Genomic DNA, 17160 nt, shown 5'->3' with positions numbered 1-17160 from the left:
TATGAAAGAAGAATTAACAGCATGGAGGGGTAGTAATAGCTTTCAGAGACTCAGAGGACCTGGTTCACTCTCCCATAAGGGAGTTTAGGGAACAGAGTGGCAAGCTTGCACCCATCCTAAGTAGGAGATTTTCCTTGTGGACCACCCACACTACAGGATCTCCTGGCTAATGCTGGAATCTGCCAAAACCTTGATCCTCGGGGACTTCATCATGCATGTGGATGATATGGAGCTGGATCTTGCATGTGACTTTGTGAACTCTTGTAGAAGCCTTGGGTCTGGCCAAATCAGTGGCTACATCAACACATACTGCAGGTCACACATTCGACCTGGTGCTCTGACCATAGCATCTGCCCAAAGAGTTCTCCATTGATAACTTGCAAATCACTCCATCTTCACATAGTGCTGTTTGAGCTAAAGCTGCTCCTCTTGCGGAACACCAGAAATCCTAAAACTATAAAACTGATCCATCCAACTTCTCATTTGAACCCAAAAAGCCTGCTGAACACTAAAAATGGGAACCAGCTCATCCCCTACCTTAATCACTGCCATTAGTGGAGTCCTGGAATGAAGACCGAAGAACAGCCATAAGCTTTCACCAGAAAGCTTGTCAAATCAAAAATCCAAAACCAACTCTTTGGTTTACACCTCAGTTACGAGAACTAAAACAAGCTGTTAGGAGATTGAAACGTAAATGGCGGATATCAGCACCGCAATCTGATACAATGGACTACAGGCAGCACCAGGTGTTATGCCATAGAGTTATTACTGAGGCTAAGAGGGTATATTTCTCAAACACAATTCATCAAGCAACAACAACAAAAAAACACACCTCAGCCAGAAAGCTGTTTCAGACAGCAAACAAGCTTCTGGGAGGTACTTCCTCTCCAACTCTTACCTTGGCCTCAGACACAAAGCAATAACCTAGCAAATTTTTCTCTAATATGATTAAAGCATTTGGAAAGAGCTAGGCTCTGACACAGTAGATATACTAAACCTGGACAACCAGATATACCCCCTCACAAATTCTATCCAGCGAGGAGACAGATGTTGATACCATTCTCTCTGGCCTAAAGCTATAACATGCCACAAGGACCCCGGTCCCTCCTGAACTGTTAATCAGGCTATTTTAGTGCTACCTGACAGCCTTCAGCCCACTGTAAATGCATCACTGGCAAAGGGCCACCTACCAGATGGTCTAAAGAAAGCAACAGTAAGACCAGTATTAAAGAAAACTAATCTGGATACTAAAAACTTGAATAGCTATCACTCAGTTTCAAATATGCCATTCCTGAGAAAGATAATTAAAAAAGTGGTGCTAGTGTACTTATCTAATTTCTCATCACCACAAATGGTCTTGACCCATGTCAGTCCAGTTTCAGGTCTCACTTTAACACCAAATTTGTACTTGTGAATATGTTTGATGTCTGGACTGGTATTAAGCAGCCTTAGTGGTGCTCCTCAATCTCTCTGCAGCATTTGACATCTTTGACTACAATGTCCTAATCTCTTGATTAAAGAACCTGGGCATGGAGGGTCTAGTAGTAGCCTGGTTTAAATCCTTCCTCCAAAATCATTCTCTGGTTGTCTCACTGGGATCAGCATCACTGCACTCTCATCCACGCTAACGGGGAGTGCTACAGGATTATTTCTTGTCGCACACACTGTTAATCATCTATGTTTCCCCTGGGGAAACTCAGTGATTATTAAATCACTTATTTCTCACATGCATAAGAACGTAAGAAAATGCCATACTGGGTCAGACCAAGGGTCCATCAAGCCCAGCCCTGTTTCCAACAGTGGGCAATATTAGAGTAAAAACACTAGGAATCGGATGATCAAAAGTAGCCCTTTATTATAACGCCCGACTCTGGCCGAGTTTCGCTCATAGAGCTGCCTCAGGGGCAACTAAAAATGAATAAATATATCAATATTAAAATTTGAAACAACACAATTAAATAATTCAAAACAATAAAAACATAAAATACATGTATAGGTGTACATACTCAAATCATACAATAAAATACATGTATAAGTGTACAAACTTGAATTAAATCAATACCTATATGTATGTATATAAGAATAAATAAATAAAATACATGTATAGATGTACAAACTCTGAATCATAAATATTAAAATACATGGATAACTATATAAACTCATGGATAAAAATAAAATACATTTAAAATGTAACTGAACATCAAATTGGTGTAGACAGAAAAACGTAACAAATACATTAGTATATAAAACTGAAGAGGCTAACTATTCATAATTATAATTTTATAATCAAAATCTACAATGGAGTCAATGTTATAGTAATGCTTACTTCAATTAGCAGGACTTAAAATATGCCTGCTGGGCTGCTGTCACAATGTCACACTGTCACAATATCACGTATGGACATAGTTCATAGTGCAAAGAAAGATTTCTACTCTACCAAAATAATTAAAATCCAACAGAACCCAAGAATGCTTTTCACCATCGTACAAAACCTCACCAAATCACCAAATGAAACTAGAACACCTCTCAACACAAACAAAAGCAACGATTTTGCAGAATACTTCACCGAAAAAATTTAAAAAATGAATAAAACAACCCCAACAACAGCACCATCACTCTAACCCAAACTCCAATATCCTCTCTGGAAATTACAACAACCTGGCATGAATTCGACTGCCTCCTCATTGGAAATCAAAAAAATGAATCCAGCCAACCATCCCATCGACAGCATCCCCATACCACTATTAAATTACTTGACAACCCAATAATTAAATCAATAACTGACATAGTAAACCTCTCCCTCACCAAAGCAAAATACCCTGACTGCCTAAAATCAGTAATCATTAAACCATTATTAAAAAAGAACAACCTAGACCCAGAGAACATCCAAAACTACAGACCAATATCAAACTTACCTTTCACAGCAAAAATCATAGAAAAAATCATCCACTCCCAGCTCTCTTGACTACATAGAAATGAACAACATACTTCACCCCACCCAATTTGGATTCAGGAAAAATTTAAGCACTGAAACATAACTCCTGTCATTAAATGACACAGTACTTTGAGGATTCGACAAAGGACTAAGTTACATTTTATTACTCCTGGATTTGTCAGCCGCTTTCGACACAGTCAACCATTCCATCTTACTCAGACTATCAGAAATAGGGGCAACGGGTTCTATACTAAAATGGTCCAACTCCTATTTATCTCATAGAAGTTTCCAAGTAATATTCAACAACAACCTATCGAATAAAGTAAACCTAAATACAGGAGTCCCTCAAGATCTGCCCTGTCGGCTACACTCTTCAACATTTATCTCCTTCCAATTTGTCACACAATGGATCACCTAGGTCTGACTTTTTTCCTATTCGCTGACGACATTCAAATATTGATTCCAATACAGAATACGCTTGAAGAAACCTACAAGAGAATAACAATCTATCTCGCAGAAATCAAGCAATGTCTATCTACCCTTAAACTCATAATAAACATTGAGAAAACCGAATTAATCATCCTAGACAAAAAAGTCAATGACTCACCCATGCTACCATTCAAAACAGAAAACCCTAAAACACTAATCTCTCCTGTTAACCATGCTAGAAACCTAGGAATCACCATAGACAAAGAATTATCATACAAAACCCATATAACAAATAAAATTAAAGAAGGATATCACAAATTACTTACACTCAGACATCTTAAGCCTTTCCTTACACAGAATGATTTCAGAACAGTCCTGCAACTACTCATTTTCCAGCATCGACTATTGCAATACCCTACTCCTTGGCCTACCATCCGCTCCAAATACTACAGAACGCAGCCGCCAGAATTCTATCAGGAACAAAGAACCGCGAACATATTACTCCAACCCTCATCTCTTTACACTGGCTCCCAATAAAATACAGAATTGACTACAAAGTTTTAACAATCCTCCACAAAATAATCACAGGACAGCAAAACTACTGGCTAAGCAAACACATTGAACTACACTAAAAGGAACCTTCGCTCAACGAATAAAGGACTCCTCAAAATCCATCACGTAAAAACCACTCATCTGATCTCAATCCGTGAGAGAGCTATATCCATCGCCAGCCCTGCACTATGGAACTCTTTACCATCCAATTTAAGAACACAAACACCAAGACATTTAAAAAAAAAAAAAAAGAGTTAAAAACCTGGCTATTCACCAGAGCCTACTCAGACGCTCTCAACCATCAACACCAACAGTCTCCCACCCAATATAACATCAAGAAAACAGAGATACCATCGTGTCCACCCATAGACTCTCATCAGAACCGCTAAACCCACTATACACCACTCAAGAACCTTTTTTTTTCTTTCAATATGTATTAACCAACACTTATTGATGCTTTTATTTTTTACCCAACTTGTTTCACCTTATATACTCACTGTAGAAACCCTGATGTAACTTTGTCTACCTATTAAGATTACTGTTAACCGTTATGATGGCGAAACTGAATGACTGTATACAAAACATGTTAAATAAATAAATAAATAGATAAAAGTTCAAAATCCTGGTCTTGGCCTTCCAGACCCCTCTCCGAGCTGTTGGCCGAACCCCTTCTATGGTTCCTCACCCTCTGCATTCAGTGCTACAATTATGACAAGCGGCTCCATCACTTTGATTCACCACTTCTCGAGGAAAGGCCTTCTCAGGATCACTTCCAACTCTATGGGACTCACTGACACTTAACATCAAATCAGAATCACATCTGATGGTTTCCAAAAAACTACTGAAACTGCGGCTTTCAGAGAAAGCTTTCCACAGAGAAAATGAGCTTCCTGCCTCCTTCCAAGTTCAGCCTTTGATCCTGACTATATTTAGCGTGGCCTTATTTATTGCTTTCTGGCCTGTAACACACCGAGTGGACTCCAAATTATTTATACACATGTTACTCTTTTGTGCGCCCTACTTGATATAGATTTCTGGATTTGTTGCAACGTGCTGAGCTCTTTTGATGGAAAAGCATGGAATAAATGACAGGCACAGAATGGGGACGGCCTTTTTGAATAAACCCCATAGACGTTAAAGTAGTGGAAAGGAGAACCAGGAAAGGAGTTGAAAAGGATAGTACAATGACAAAAAGTAAGACAAAAGGATGAAAGATATTGGATTAAGTGACTTTTGAAAAAACATTTTTCATTATAAGTTTCCTATACTGTGTGTGTATATTTTTAGAATTCCTCTTCATAAGATATGGAATTTCCTCAGAAATTAAAAAAAACCCCCACACATTAATGCTTGAGAAGAGGAATGTCCATTCAAGCAGTTTATGGACTTTAGTTTATTTTACTACGATTATTAAGGATTGGGCTTCTTTGGAGTTTGGTTCATGATCCAGTTTTACTGAAAGACAAATGTGCAATGAATGGGTTTCAGTATACATTATAAGCATTTTGTTAATGATACACAGGGGACTCAGGTTTAAGATCTACTAAATAACATTTTTATGCATTATTGTTTAAAATGTCTGGTACCGTAATAAAACTGGATTCTAATGAATAGATATAGAACACTAATGAAACATTTATCTACATCTATATAGTTAGATATATAAATAGATAAATAGATATATATATATACATACACACACACAAATGCACTTTTCAAATGTGGTACGGAACAGTATTTTTCTGTTCTGAGCTGTATGGTTTATGCAAGTTAATGTTCAGTGTGACCTAAAAAAAATGGTATATTTATTTTCATGTTTCTATCTCATAATGCTCAGGGATTCTAAAATTGCTCTAGGAATTTCTTGCTAAGGATGACATGCACTTTCAGTCTACTTCCACTCCTCCAAATGACTGATTTTTAACATAAGAACATGCCATACTGGGTCAGACCAAGGGTCCATCAAGCCCAGCATCCTGTTTCCAATAGTGGCCAATCCAGGCCATAAGAACCTGGCAAGTACCCAAAAACTAATTTTATTCCATACTACTATTGCTAGTAATAGCAGTGGCCATTTTCTAAGTCAACTTAATTAATAGCAGGTAATGGACTTCTCCTCCAAGAACTTATCCAATCTTTTTTAAACCCAGCTACACTAACTGCACTAACCACATCCTCTGGCAACAAATTCCAGAGCTTAATTGTGCGTTGAGTGAAAAAGAACTTTCTCTGATTAGTTTTAAATGTGCCACATGCTAACTTCATGAATTACCCCCTAGTCTATTATCCGAAAGAGTAAATAACTGATTCACATAAACCCATTCTAGACCTCTCATGATTTTAAACACCTCTATCATATCCCCCTCAGCCGTCTCTTCCCCAAGCTGAAAAGTCCTAACCTCTTTAGTCTTTCCTCAGAGGAGCTGTTCCATTCCCTTTATCGTTTTGGTCGCCCTTCTCTGTACCTTCTCCATCGCAACAATATATTTTTGAGATGCGGCGACCAGAATTGTACACAGTATTCAAGGTGCGGTCTCACCATGGAGAGATACAGAGGCATTATGACATTTTCCGTTTTATTCACCATTCCCTTTCTAATAATTCCCAACATTCTGTTTGCTTTTTTGACTGCTGCAGCACACTGAACCAATGATTTCAATGTCTTATCCACTATGACGCCTAGATCTCTTTCTTGGGTGGTAGCTCCTAATATGGAACCTAATTTTGTGTAACTATAGCATGGGTTATTTTTCCCTATATGCATCACCTTGCACTTATCCACATTAAATTTCATCTGCCATTTCGATGCCCAATTTTCCAGTCTCAGAAGGTCTTCCTGCAATTTATCACAATCTGCTTGTGATTTAACTACTCTGAACAGTTTTGTATCATCTGCAAATTTGATTACTTCACTTGTCATATTTCTTTCCAGATCATTTATAAATATATTGAAAAGTAAGTGTCCCAATACAGATCCCTGAGGCACTCCACTGCCCACTCCCTTCCACTGAGAAAATTGTCCATTTAATCCTACTCTCTGTTTCCTGTCTTTTAGCCAGTTTGTAATCCACGAAAGGACATCGCCACCTATCCCATGACTTTTTACTTTTCCTAGAAGCCTCTCATGAGGAACTTTGTCAAACGTCTTCTGAAAATCCAAGTATACTACATCTACCGGTTCACCTTTATCCACGTTTATTAACTCCTTTAAAAAAGTGAAGCAGATTTGTGAGGCACGACTTGCCCTGGGTAAAGCCATGCTGACTTTGTTCCATTAAACCATGTCTTTCTATATGTTCTGTGAGTTTGATATTTAGAACACTTTCCGCTCTTTTTCCTGGCACTGAAGTCAGGCTAACCGGTCTGTAGTTTCCCGGATCGCCCCTGGAGCCTTTTCTAAATATTGGGGTTACATTGGCCACCTTCCAGTCTTCAGGTACAATGAATGATTTTAATGATAGGTTACACATTTTTACTAATAGGTCTGAAATGTCATTAGTCACTGCCTTCCTGAAAAGGACCGATCATCCGAGTGAGAAGTACAATGTATTTGTGTACTCTAAAGTAGTGAATGAAGGAGGTAATGACAGGTAAGTCATCCACTGCCAAAATTCAGTTCCAAGTTTGGGCAATGTCTCTGCTAAAAGTACAAAGCATGTCAGTTTGACCTTCGGGGCAGCACGCTATTCTCGGACAGTTTACAGGGCAACGCTGTACAGACGCAGCTTGGGAAGAGATGGGGGGGAAAAGCAACTATCCCTCCTCTGTAAATAACCTGAGTTTGCCCTTGAAAGAAAACTGGCCAGGCCCACAATACACAAAAAATGAACCTGATGCAGAGTACTGAAGCCCTCGCTGGTTAATAGTTTTAAAACCAGACCCCTGGGAAACAGCCTCCGCACTCATCTCTGTACCCATCAAGGCATCAAATGGCGTATTAAAAAAAAAAAAAAACTCACATTAAACACCTTTTCCACAAGGGTAGCTTTGTTGCCAAAACCAGCTAATAGGGAACAAGCCTTAAGGTGGCAATTTTCAAACTCCTCAAAGCCCGCACGTGCTTTTTACCCCCAGACTTTGTACTAATTTTCAAAAATGGAAACTTTGCCTTTGAAACCTGCTCACCTAAACTTTGCACCTCCTGTGTGTGTGTGTGTGGATACTCTCTCAGGGTGAAGCTGCATGCTCACTGCAGAAGTCTGCCCGTCTCCTACAGAACACCTCTTTTCATCGCGGGTAAACTTACACACCCCGTGGTGCCACGCAGGGCGGGGAATGGCTTCGAAAACTGCCTTCTAACGTATATCTGGCCAACCAAGGCTAAGCCAGGACAGAAAACCTGTGCTGGCCTTGGTTTTTGTTTTTTTTTTAAAACTACTGTGTACAAGTACCCTCGGATCTATAGTCCTCTAGTCCGCCTTAGGAAAAGCTGGACCACATAACAATAGAGCGATTTTCAAAAGCCATTTCCCCACGTAAACAGACTGTCTGAAAACTGCGGGGAAAAAGCAGGAGGGATCCGAGGCAGCGACAGGTCAGAGGAAGCAACAATGCATGCGGTTTTGCATTTTCAAAACTATATGCATTGTTTGTCAGAGGAAAACGAAGAAGCAGGTGCAGAGCCTCTTTCCCTGGGCAACTTTCAATAAGGAAAAGCGCAGGTGTGCTTCCCCCTTTGAGAACAGGGCAAAGCCTATACAGAAGAGTAGCTGTGGACTCTGCATCTCCCCAAATAAGTCTGGAAATCCCCCCCCCCCCCTTTTAATAGCTGTATGAGAAAAGAAAGAGAAGCAATTAAAACAAGAAGCTACCTTTCACTCAAGGGCTGTGCAAGCTCAGGCTTCTTCACATTACTTCTGCTTTTCACAAGTGGCTGCCTATCTTCCTCATCCCTCACCCTTCATCCTTTCCTCTACAAGCTTCGTTCCCATCTCAGCATCATCTTTATCCACCAGCCGAGGAGAGCGAGGGAAGACCGAAATAGTTTTTTAAAAAATGCGCAAAAATACACATTTAAATCTCAAGAAAACCCCTTGGCGAGGTCTGGCCTTGTGGCAAATCCAGTAACTGTCCGACAGAATTACAGAAGCATCTTTTAACTTTGAATGATTCCTTATTAAAGCGACTGTGCAATATTTAATACAGAGAGATAGATCTTTTTTTCTGAGAGAAAACAGAATTCTTACAGTCAAACCATCAGCTGTGCCAAGAGCAAAACCATGCAGAAAGAGGCAGAACACGAATGTTTCCCCCTGGCACATGTGGCCACTTGCTACTGACAGCAGGTGCCCTGGGCAGCACAAACTGCCTTTTACCAGAGGCAAAGATGTGGCTGGCCCATGCTCTTGGGTCCACAGAGTCGGTCCACCCAGAAGGAAGGAACACTTCAGCCGTGTTGTCAGGACTTTAAACATATCACAAAGTTGGTCCATAAGCCACTGATTTGCCGAGACTCAGTAAACAGAACTGAAAAACTAATGGGAAGTCTCGCAGGGGGGGGGGGGGGGGGGGGGATTATGGCTTCAGAGGAACCCATTACATTTCTTGGCTGCACAAAACGTGCAATGATGCAGCTGTTCAAATTAGAAAGGGGTAGACCAAAATATTTAAAGTATTTTTTTTTCCAGCAAAGCTCATGGAGACACTGCCAACTCCTGCAGCCCAGGATCCAGATTACGACTAGGGTGGGCTTGGCGGTCAGAGTACATCTGGATAGGGAGGATTTCTGAAGACAACAAACTTACCAGAGTGCCAAGGAGGGGATATACAGGGCACGAAAGGAATAAAAAGTCACCCCAGAAATGTAAACTAGTAAGTCCAAAAAGCAAGGACACCAGAGATTTACAGAGAATTGTCCCTAAGACTAAATATACTGTTTCACAGGTTGTTTAGAGGAACTTGACACTGCTGATGACAAACTCCTCTTTTTACAGCCCCACGTATCCTGACACAAGAATTCTGGCCTTGTGTCCCAGAACACTGGAAATCTGGGAAAACTTTTCATCCAATTCTTCTTGCTTGTGAGGCAATATTTTCCTTATAAGGGATCCCCAGGCTCTGGAACAAGGGTTAAACAGTGATCCTGAGCTGAGGCCTTGCTAAGCTGTTGAAGAAGAATGTCGTGAGGCTGTCTTGAAATATCATCTGAGCAAAATCGGTAAAGCTCTCCTATACGAGCCGAAACAGGAGACAGATGATCACAAATATCCAGTATGCGGTTTATTGTTTAATCAGAATGGAAATGTGTACAATATTTTGGTACCCTCCCTGTCAGAAATAAGAACACAAGTATCAATAATCATTATTGGGCATATTCTCCAACAGAATCATGCATTAAATCTATGTTCTTAATGTGATTTTTTTTTCTGTATTTGTGTGTTTATGACATACTTGGATGTGATGTACAATTTTATATTAAATGTACCACTGTGCTGATAGTGGAAAATGGCAACAATATGAAAATTAGATAAGGTTGACACTATTTGCAAAATAATTTGCTCCATTTTAAGCATACCAGTTTGAATGGTTAAGAAATTGTTTTCATAAGTAAAAAGAATGGGCAAAAATGTCTATTTTTCTTGGACCCCTGAACATTGATATTATTGGAAATATGCAAGTGGATAAATTTGATGAAACCAAGGCCGTAATATGTAGAATTGAACATACAAATATTTAGCAGCATGATAGCATTAAGTCATTAAGGAGATAAATAATCTTAGAAAGATTGTGGATTTAAAGCAAGTTAGATAGGATGGAGAAATGCCAGAAAAATGTGCATTTTCAGTATTAAATTCTGTTCTTGACGATGTACAAAAAGATAGTAAGCAAAACTACAAGTGAAGGGAAGACTAGGGATTAACTGGGGATGATGGCATTTCACCAGGAAGTTAACTGGGCAGACTAGATGAACTTTATGGCCCTTATCTGCAGTCAATATTCTAGTTTTATGAGAAGGAGGATGTTCTGAAAAATGTGTGGAATTTTTCACATTTGTTGTTTTCTGAGTCTCTGGATTGAGAACTGAGACTCATTCAGGAACCTTCCCCAAGGAGAGAAGGAACTAATTAAAGATTTGACAGTATTCAGACGTGCACACTTAGGACAGTGCATCGGATGATGTTAAAATGCTGTTTTAAAAATAAGAAAGTCAACACATTTTTTTTTTAATAAAATGACGAGACCAGGAGAGGCGTTAAACTGTTTTGACAGTCATTTCCTTCCCGCTGCCCACCGTTTTCAGACTGGATTCTTTTATCCTCTTCTGCTTATCTGTTTCTCCTATTCTCTGCCCTATCTGCTCACAGTTGATTATCAGGCCTCTGGCTTTCCTACAGTTCTCTGACCATTGCCGTGAAATCTACCTTTTGCCACAGAAACACAGTACCCAGTTCCCACCATCATCGGCACTGGTGCACCACTCAGTCCACTCTAACGAGGCGTGCACCTTTTTCCTCCTCAACACCCTCATTTCTAAGATCCCAACCATCATCTACTACCTTGTCCTTCTCTTGACCCCACTGCAAAACACGCGATCCTTTTTACCATTGCTGCCCTTCCCCTGCAACCAACCGCATGGTGCCATATCAAAAAAACTTAAAGCCATGGCTCTAAGTCAATAAACTGAAATGAGTGACAGGAAAGATCAGGCAACCGTAGCCGAGGGAAGAGTGTGGCAAAAGCAAACCGGGAAAGAGTGAGGCAAGGGAAGCACGAATGAAAGGAAGAAAGACGAGAAGTGACTTGGAGAGGGGAGGAAGGTGAGAAGAGAAAGGCAGCTTTAGGAGCAAAAGTGACAGACAAGCTAGGGGATGGGATGTGAACGAACGTAAACTAAACAAAAACTGAAAGGAGGAAGAAAGCAAAGAAATTATAATGGTTAATCATTTAATCGTCAACAAGTACAGGAGACAGAGAGGGCATAGTTCCAGAGCGGGAAACCGTCAGTGGTGAGGTGGCAACTGTGAGGTGGAGGGGGAGAAGCAGCTTATCTAGCCTAGCAGATAAGCTGCTTCAGCTCGGATTGATTTATTCAAGTTTTTGTACTCACATACTAAATATTCAGTAGTCATTCACATTGACCCATCCCCTTGTTCCCCTATTAAGAAACTGTGCTCAATTGTTTTCTGTGTAACTGTACTATGATACTGAGTTCAAACGTTTCTTGTAACTATACTATACTATGTTCAATTTGTACTTTGTTCTATTGTTCTATGTAAAGCTCCCACCCTTTTTTGGGCATTTCACTGTTTTATGTAAACCGGAGTGATTTGTATTTCATACAAGAACCTCGGTATATAAAAATTAAAAATAAATAATAAATAAATAGCAGAGCCGTATCACTGCCAGGGATACAGCGTGGAAGCATCCAAAGCCAGTCCTGAACGCCCCTTGCCCCCCCGCCTGTCCCTGCAAGAAGCTAGTTCCAGCCTCCATCACACACTCCCCCCCCCCCCCCCCCCCCAGTGAAGCTGGGGCCCAGCTCTGTTGTTGTAAGTGGTTAAATGGCAAGAACTAAACAAGATTATACTTAGTATTTTACATCCCGCTGAGAAAACATTTTATTTTTTAAAATAAATTGAAAACATTTCAACAAAAATAGTGTATATAACATGGCTGAAACCTCTGCTTTACATTATGCAAATATGACACAGCATGTCTTAACCCTTTCTGCAGACCACCTCTAAAATGCTACAGAAAACCAAAGGTTCTTGCTGAAGACAGATAACTGGGGAGTTTTTGAAGGTTCAGCTTCTGGGAGACAGAAGGGCTAGTTCAAATACATTTGCTAATAAAAAGATTGCATCAAAGAAAGGTTTAAAAATGCAACAATTTCTGCAAACTGAAAAATACACAGAAGCCTGAAAATTGTTGGAATTTGAGAGTGAAATATTCCAGTGTCGTTGCTTATCAGCAAGAAGTTAAAGTGACTTGATAACCATCATTATTACTGAATGTATAATACATGTAGGCCAACAACAAATCCGATATGCCCAGAAATAAATATATAAATATTTGATGTCTTCATTAGACAGACTTCCCAAAGAATTGACCAACACTACAGGAGTAGCCTTGTGGACAGAGCGGCAGGCTACAAAGGCTGCTGATGCTCCTTATGACCTTGGGCAAGTTACTTCACTCTCAATTGCCTCAGGTACAAACTCAGGGCCTACTAACTAAGCATTTTTCCCATAGACACAAGGTGGGAGAAAACCATTAGTAAACAGGACCCCTTACATTGTGAGCCCTCTGCGGGCAGGAAACTAGCTACTGTTCCTGAATATAATCTGCTTTGAAGTAGCTGACCAGTCACGAAAGGTGGAATATAAATTTTAAAAAATATCGTGACAGCATTTTGTGATACATATTCGACTTTATCATACAAATACTGAAAAGTGTGTCCTACCTCTATATCCTGCGCTCCATCCCCAGGACGCCACCATGGCTAAAAGCCACTTAAACATTACTCCTTCAATATACCAGAACAGTTCACTATCCAGCATTCTGAGAGGCTGCAGGACAATTAAATATAAAACATAGGATGGAATGGCAACCAGGTTATTGATGATCATGAAGGCAAATCTCAGGAACACTTTCAGCACCATGAAGCCCATGCTCTGGGCAGCTTCTAGAGTCACAGCCATTTCTTTTCACACATAGGTCTGCGGGCACTTTCTGCTGCAGAAACAGAAAGACAAAAATTAGGTGGTTACTAAATGAGATGACAGTTTACTAACCAACAACATACAAGTCATCTTATTAGGAAGTATTCCTATAGTTTACCACAGCTTCGGAATGGTTTTAGACAACCTATCCACTTCCACCGAACAGGGTGCTAAAATGATCTATTTTGGCTTTTTTTGTAGGCTACATAAAACCAATAAAGGGGCAATTTTCAAAGGAGTTATGAACATGCTGTCACAGCAATTTTCAAAAGCCATTTACTCGTGTAAAATGCACTTACACAAGTAAATCCTATGGACAATTCAATGGCATATATTGTAGCAATTTTCAAAAGCCCATTTACTCCAGTAAATGCTTTCTAAAATCAGGTCGTGCGAATTTTGGCTTATTTTCTGAACACCATTTTTACATCTGGGTACAGTGAAAATTCTGTTCACAAACATGGAATAAGATTCTTTTGTTGCGGTATCATTATCAACAGAGGAGCACACAATATACAAGTATACAAACACATATTTATTCAAAGTGCTAAATACAGAAAGGCCTCTTCACTGCAGAAGGGGGCAAATGTACATTACACTACATTAATCAACCAAATTCCATAAATGTATCCATAAGTGTTTATTTCAAAAGAAAAACACTAGGAAAAATTCTCCATAATCATCAGTTATATGACTTCTTTTCAGGTTGCGATATCTTTCATTGCATTACTATAAGACTTACACAAAGATAATGATGCACAGGCCACATCTGAAGATGGGACATCAGTGACCTTATATGCAACATTAATAAACGAATTATGCAGAAAAGTTAAACACCAAAAATGATCAAATATGCAAAAAACTGTTACAAATGGCAAATTCTAATTTTTACTGCTTTTGCTGTAACATACTTTGCCCCCTTGCTTGGTGAGAAAGTTCATCTGTAGATACATATATATAAATGTGGTGTGTGTATGTACACAGACACAGACAGACACTCTCTCTCGCTAGTGGATTCTGGTATGCTCATTTCAATTAGGTGTTTGTGGCATTCAAAACGGGCTACCATTCACCTTGATAGATCCAAAACCAGGCTATCTTCACCAAAATCAGCATAAAACCCAATCAACACTAGTCCAGTGAGCCCTGAACCAGAGAGACTCTCTAAAGGCCTGAATTAGACTAAACTCGAATATTTTCTTGGTTTGCTTGCCAGGACAGATCGGGCAAGGGCAGTCAGTGACCTAAGCAGATATACATCTCGCGGCGGGGGGGCCTATAACAACATGCCCGGTTTGTGCTGCCCAACCTCCTAAAATTAGCCAGTACAGCAGGGTGTCACTGAGGAACGTGAGCGCTGATTTGGATCGGAGACCAGCAGGGTACACACAAGATCTGTCCAGGTCGGGACCTTCCTGATGACCGCCTATCCCGGTTAGCCAATACCCCCCTGATCTTGTTTCCACAGATCAGACAGTGCCCCCCGTCCTCTGGTAACTCGGGTTACAGTCAATGTCCGGTTCTCTTATCAGAGCCTTCGCGGACCAAATCAAAGCCAGTCCTTCTACCGGACACGGCCAAAACCCTACGAGCCGGACATGCCGCTGGATCTCGCGCTGCCCATGGCGGGCAGCCTACAATCAAGGCCCGCCTGGACCGCGTCTTTCCCCCCCGGAGCCCCGTCCCGCAACGTCCCCTCTGTCAGCAAGAAGCTCCTACAAGGACAGTTAGGTGGGGGGGAAACGTAAACCTGCCCTTGCGTTACCAGTGAAACCTTTCCGTTCCAACGCCCGGCTCGGACTTCTCCTGCCCTCCAGCCCATGCCTAACGTCTGGGAAAGCCGATCGCGAGGATGCGCGCGTGCCTGTGCGAGGGGGGGGGGGCGGCGCGCGGGAAACGTCCCGTCTCCTCCCTGGACCCTAGCCAGAACCTCTCATTCAAACTGCCAGCCGAGCCCCCTGATCCAGCCCCGGACGGGTGCGCCACAGTCCCGCTCACCTTGTCTGACCGAGCCGAACGGCGGACAGGAGCTCCGGAGGCAGCACCGGGAGCTCCTGGCAATAGGAGCGCCACCGGCGGGTGGAAGGGGGGGGGGGAGGGAAGGGGAGGGGGAAAGAGTTTTTTTTTTCTCCCCTTTCACTGTCCTCCTCTAGGAAAACTCGGACTATAAACCGATCTCTGATTGGTGGCCGGGAGCCCTCCCCCCCCTGATTGGCTGACCAGCCAAAGCGATCGGCGAACCGGCGCCCCCTCCCCTCTAACGTCACGGGAGGGAAAATGGCAGCAGCGGCGGCGACGGCAGCGTGGGTGACCGGAGAGGCTCCTGCTAGTCCGTTCTTGCTTCTCAGCTCTGCTGTCGCTCTGTTTTTCTGCGCCGCGGGCCTCCCTTTCAGCTCCGGAGGCCGGGTGGAGGCGACGGATATCCCCTTGGGCGGAAGCAGGGCGATGCGCTAGCGAGCCGCGACGGGGCCTCCGCGGCAATGGGCGGAGAGGAGCCAGTGCTGCTTCCCGGAGGGGAAACCGATCCCCAAGCGGCAGCGCTTCTCGTCTTGATCCTCCGTGTGCCGCCTTCCGGCAGGCATGGCCCGTGGGAGCGCTGAAGCCCAGCGGTGACGCTGCCGTTTCCCTTTCACTAGAAATAACGCTGGTTCTCCTCCTCCTACGGAAGCCCCTCTCGCGCGATGAGAGCCCACCCACACCCCCGCCGCCTGTAGGTTATCTTCCTTTAAAATAGTTGTGCGTTACTTTCCGCTGACTGGTTCAGGCTGTGTGGGTCTGCACCCATCAGAGAGAAGTCCCCACAGACTGGCAGGTGGGTGATGAAATGAAGGCCCCACCTTGGGCACTCGCCCAAGAAAACCAAGCAGATACTATGATGGCAGATATGCACAAGAAAGCTTAAGTTTATCTCTGCTGTTCCCTTCACTTCCCACCTAAAGAGTGTATATGCTTATCCCTGGTTTTCTGGAGTGTTACTCGTTTTTCCTCCACCACATCAACTGTAAGGCTACTCCATGCATCTATCGCTTGTTCTATGAGACAGGTTTTTTTTCTAACGCTGCTTCTGAGTCAACCCATTTTGGAGCCTGGCATGACCTTGAAATTACTTACCTCTAAAGAAACTTGCATATTTATTTAAATCTTGGAGGTATTTGAATGTCTCTCTCATTTTTTCTCTCTTATTTCTTTCCTCTAAGATACACATATTTTAGTGAAGTCTCAGGGCTTTTGGTGCAGACCCTAGCACATAGGTTGCAGTCTGTGATTATATAACATTTATGGTATTAAACATTGAAAAGTGTTCATTTTGGAGTCGTTTTCTTTTTTGCTTTGAACTGGTAATTTGTTAGCACTTGAAAATGAGCCCTGGAAACCATAGCTTTTGAGTAATCAGTTCTGTTCCCTCACCAAGTAAAACAGAATTAGAGCATGTTATACAAGCAGCTGTTTGGAACAGTTTTTATAGTTGGGGTGCCCTGAAAACCTTTTTTATCTCCCATCTATATTAAAAATCATCACTTAAAACTAGAGGATATAATAGCATGCATGACTTTCCTCATTCACTGTAAGCTGTATCTTAAC

At 41.8% G+C, this 17160-nt stretch overlaps 1 protein-coding gene across 3 annotated transcripts in view; it reads right to left on the bottom strand.

Moving 5' to 3' along the window:
- Positions 1-16563, bottom strand: part of LPGAT1 (lysophosphatidylglycerol acyltransferase 1) — a 254068-nt gene extending 237505 nt beyond the window's left edge. The window contains exons 1-2 of one of the 3 annotated variants that reach the window (XM_029593253.1): positions 15577-16563; positions 13320-13591 (exon numbers count right to left, since the gene is read on the bottom strand). In XM_029593253.1, the coding sequence (XP_029449113.1) occupies positions 13320-13557 (238 nt within the window). In that variant the 5' untranslated portion in view covers positions 13558-13591; positions 15577-16563. Of the gene's footprint in view, positions 1-13319; positions 13592-15343; positions 15457-15576 lie in introns of those variants that run through there. The other 2 variants (XM_029593256.1, XM_029593254.1) reach the window with 2 other exon arrangements.
- Between the last annotated feature and the right edge of the window lie 597 nt (positions 16564-17160).

Source organism: Rhinatrema bivittatum, chromosome 3 (genome assembly GCF_901001135.1).
Source record: "Rhinatrema bivittatum chromosome 3, aRhiBiv1.1, whole genome shotgun sequence".
In the NCBI taxonomy this organism is placed as follows: Eukaryota; Metazoa; Chordata; class Amphibia; order Gymnophiona; family Rhinatrematidae; genus Rhinatrema; species Rhinatrema bivittatum.
The sequence above is the reverse complement of the archived record's forward strand: the minus strand, read 5'-3'. Positions and strand labels throughout refer to the sequence as shown.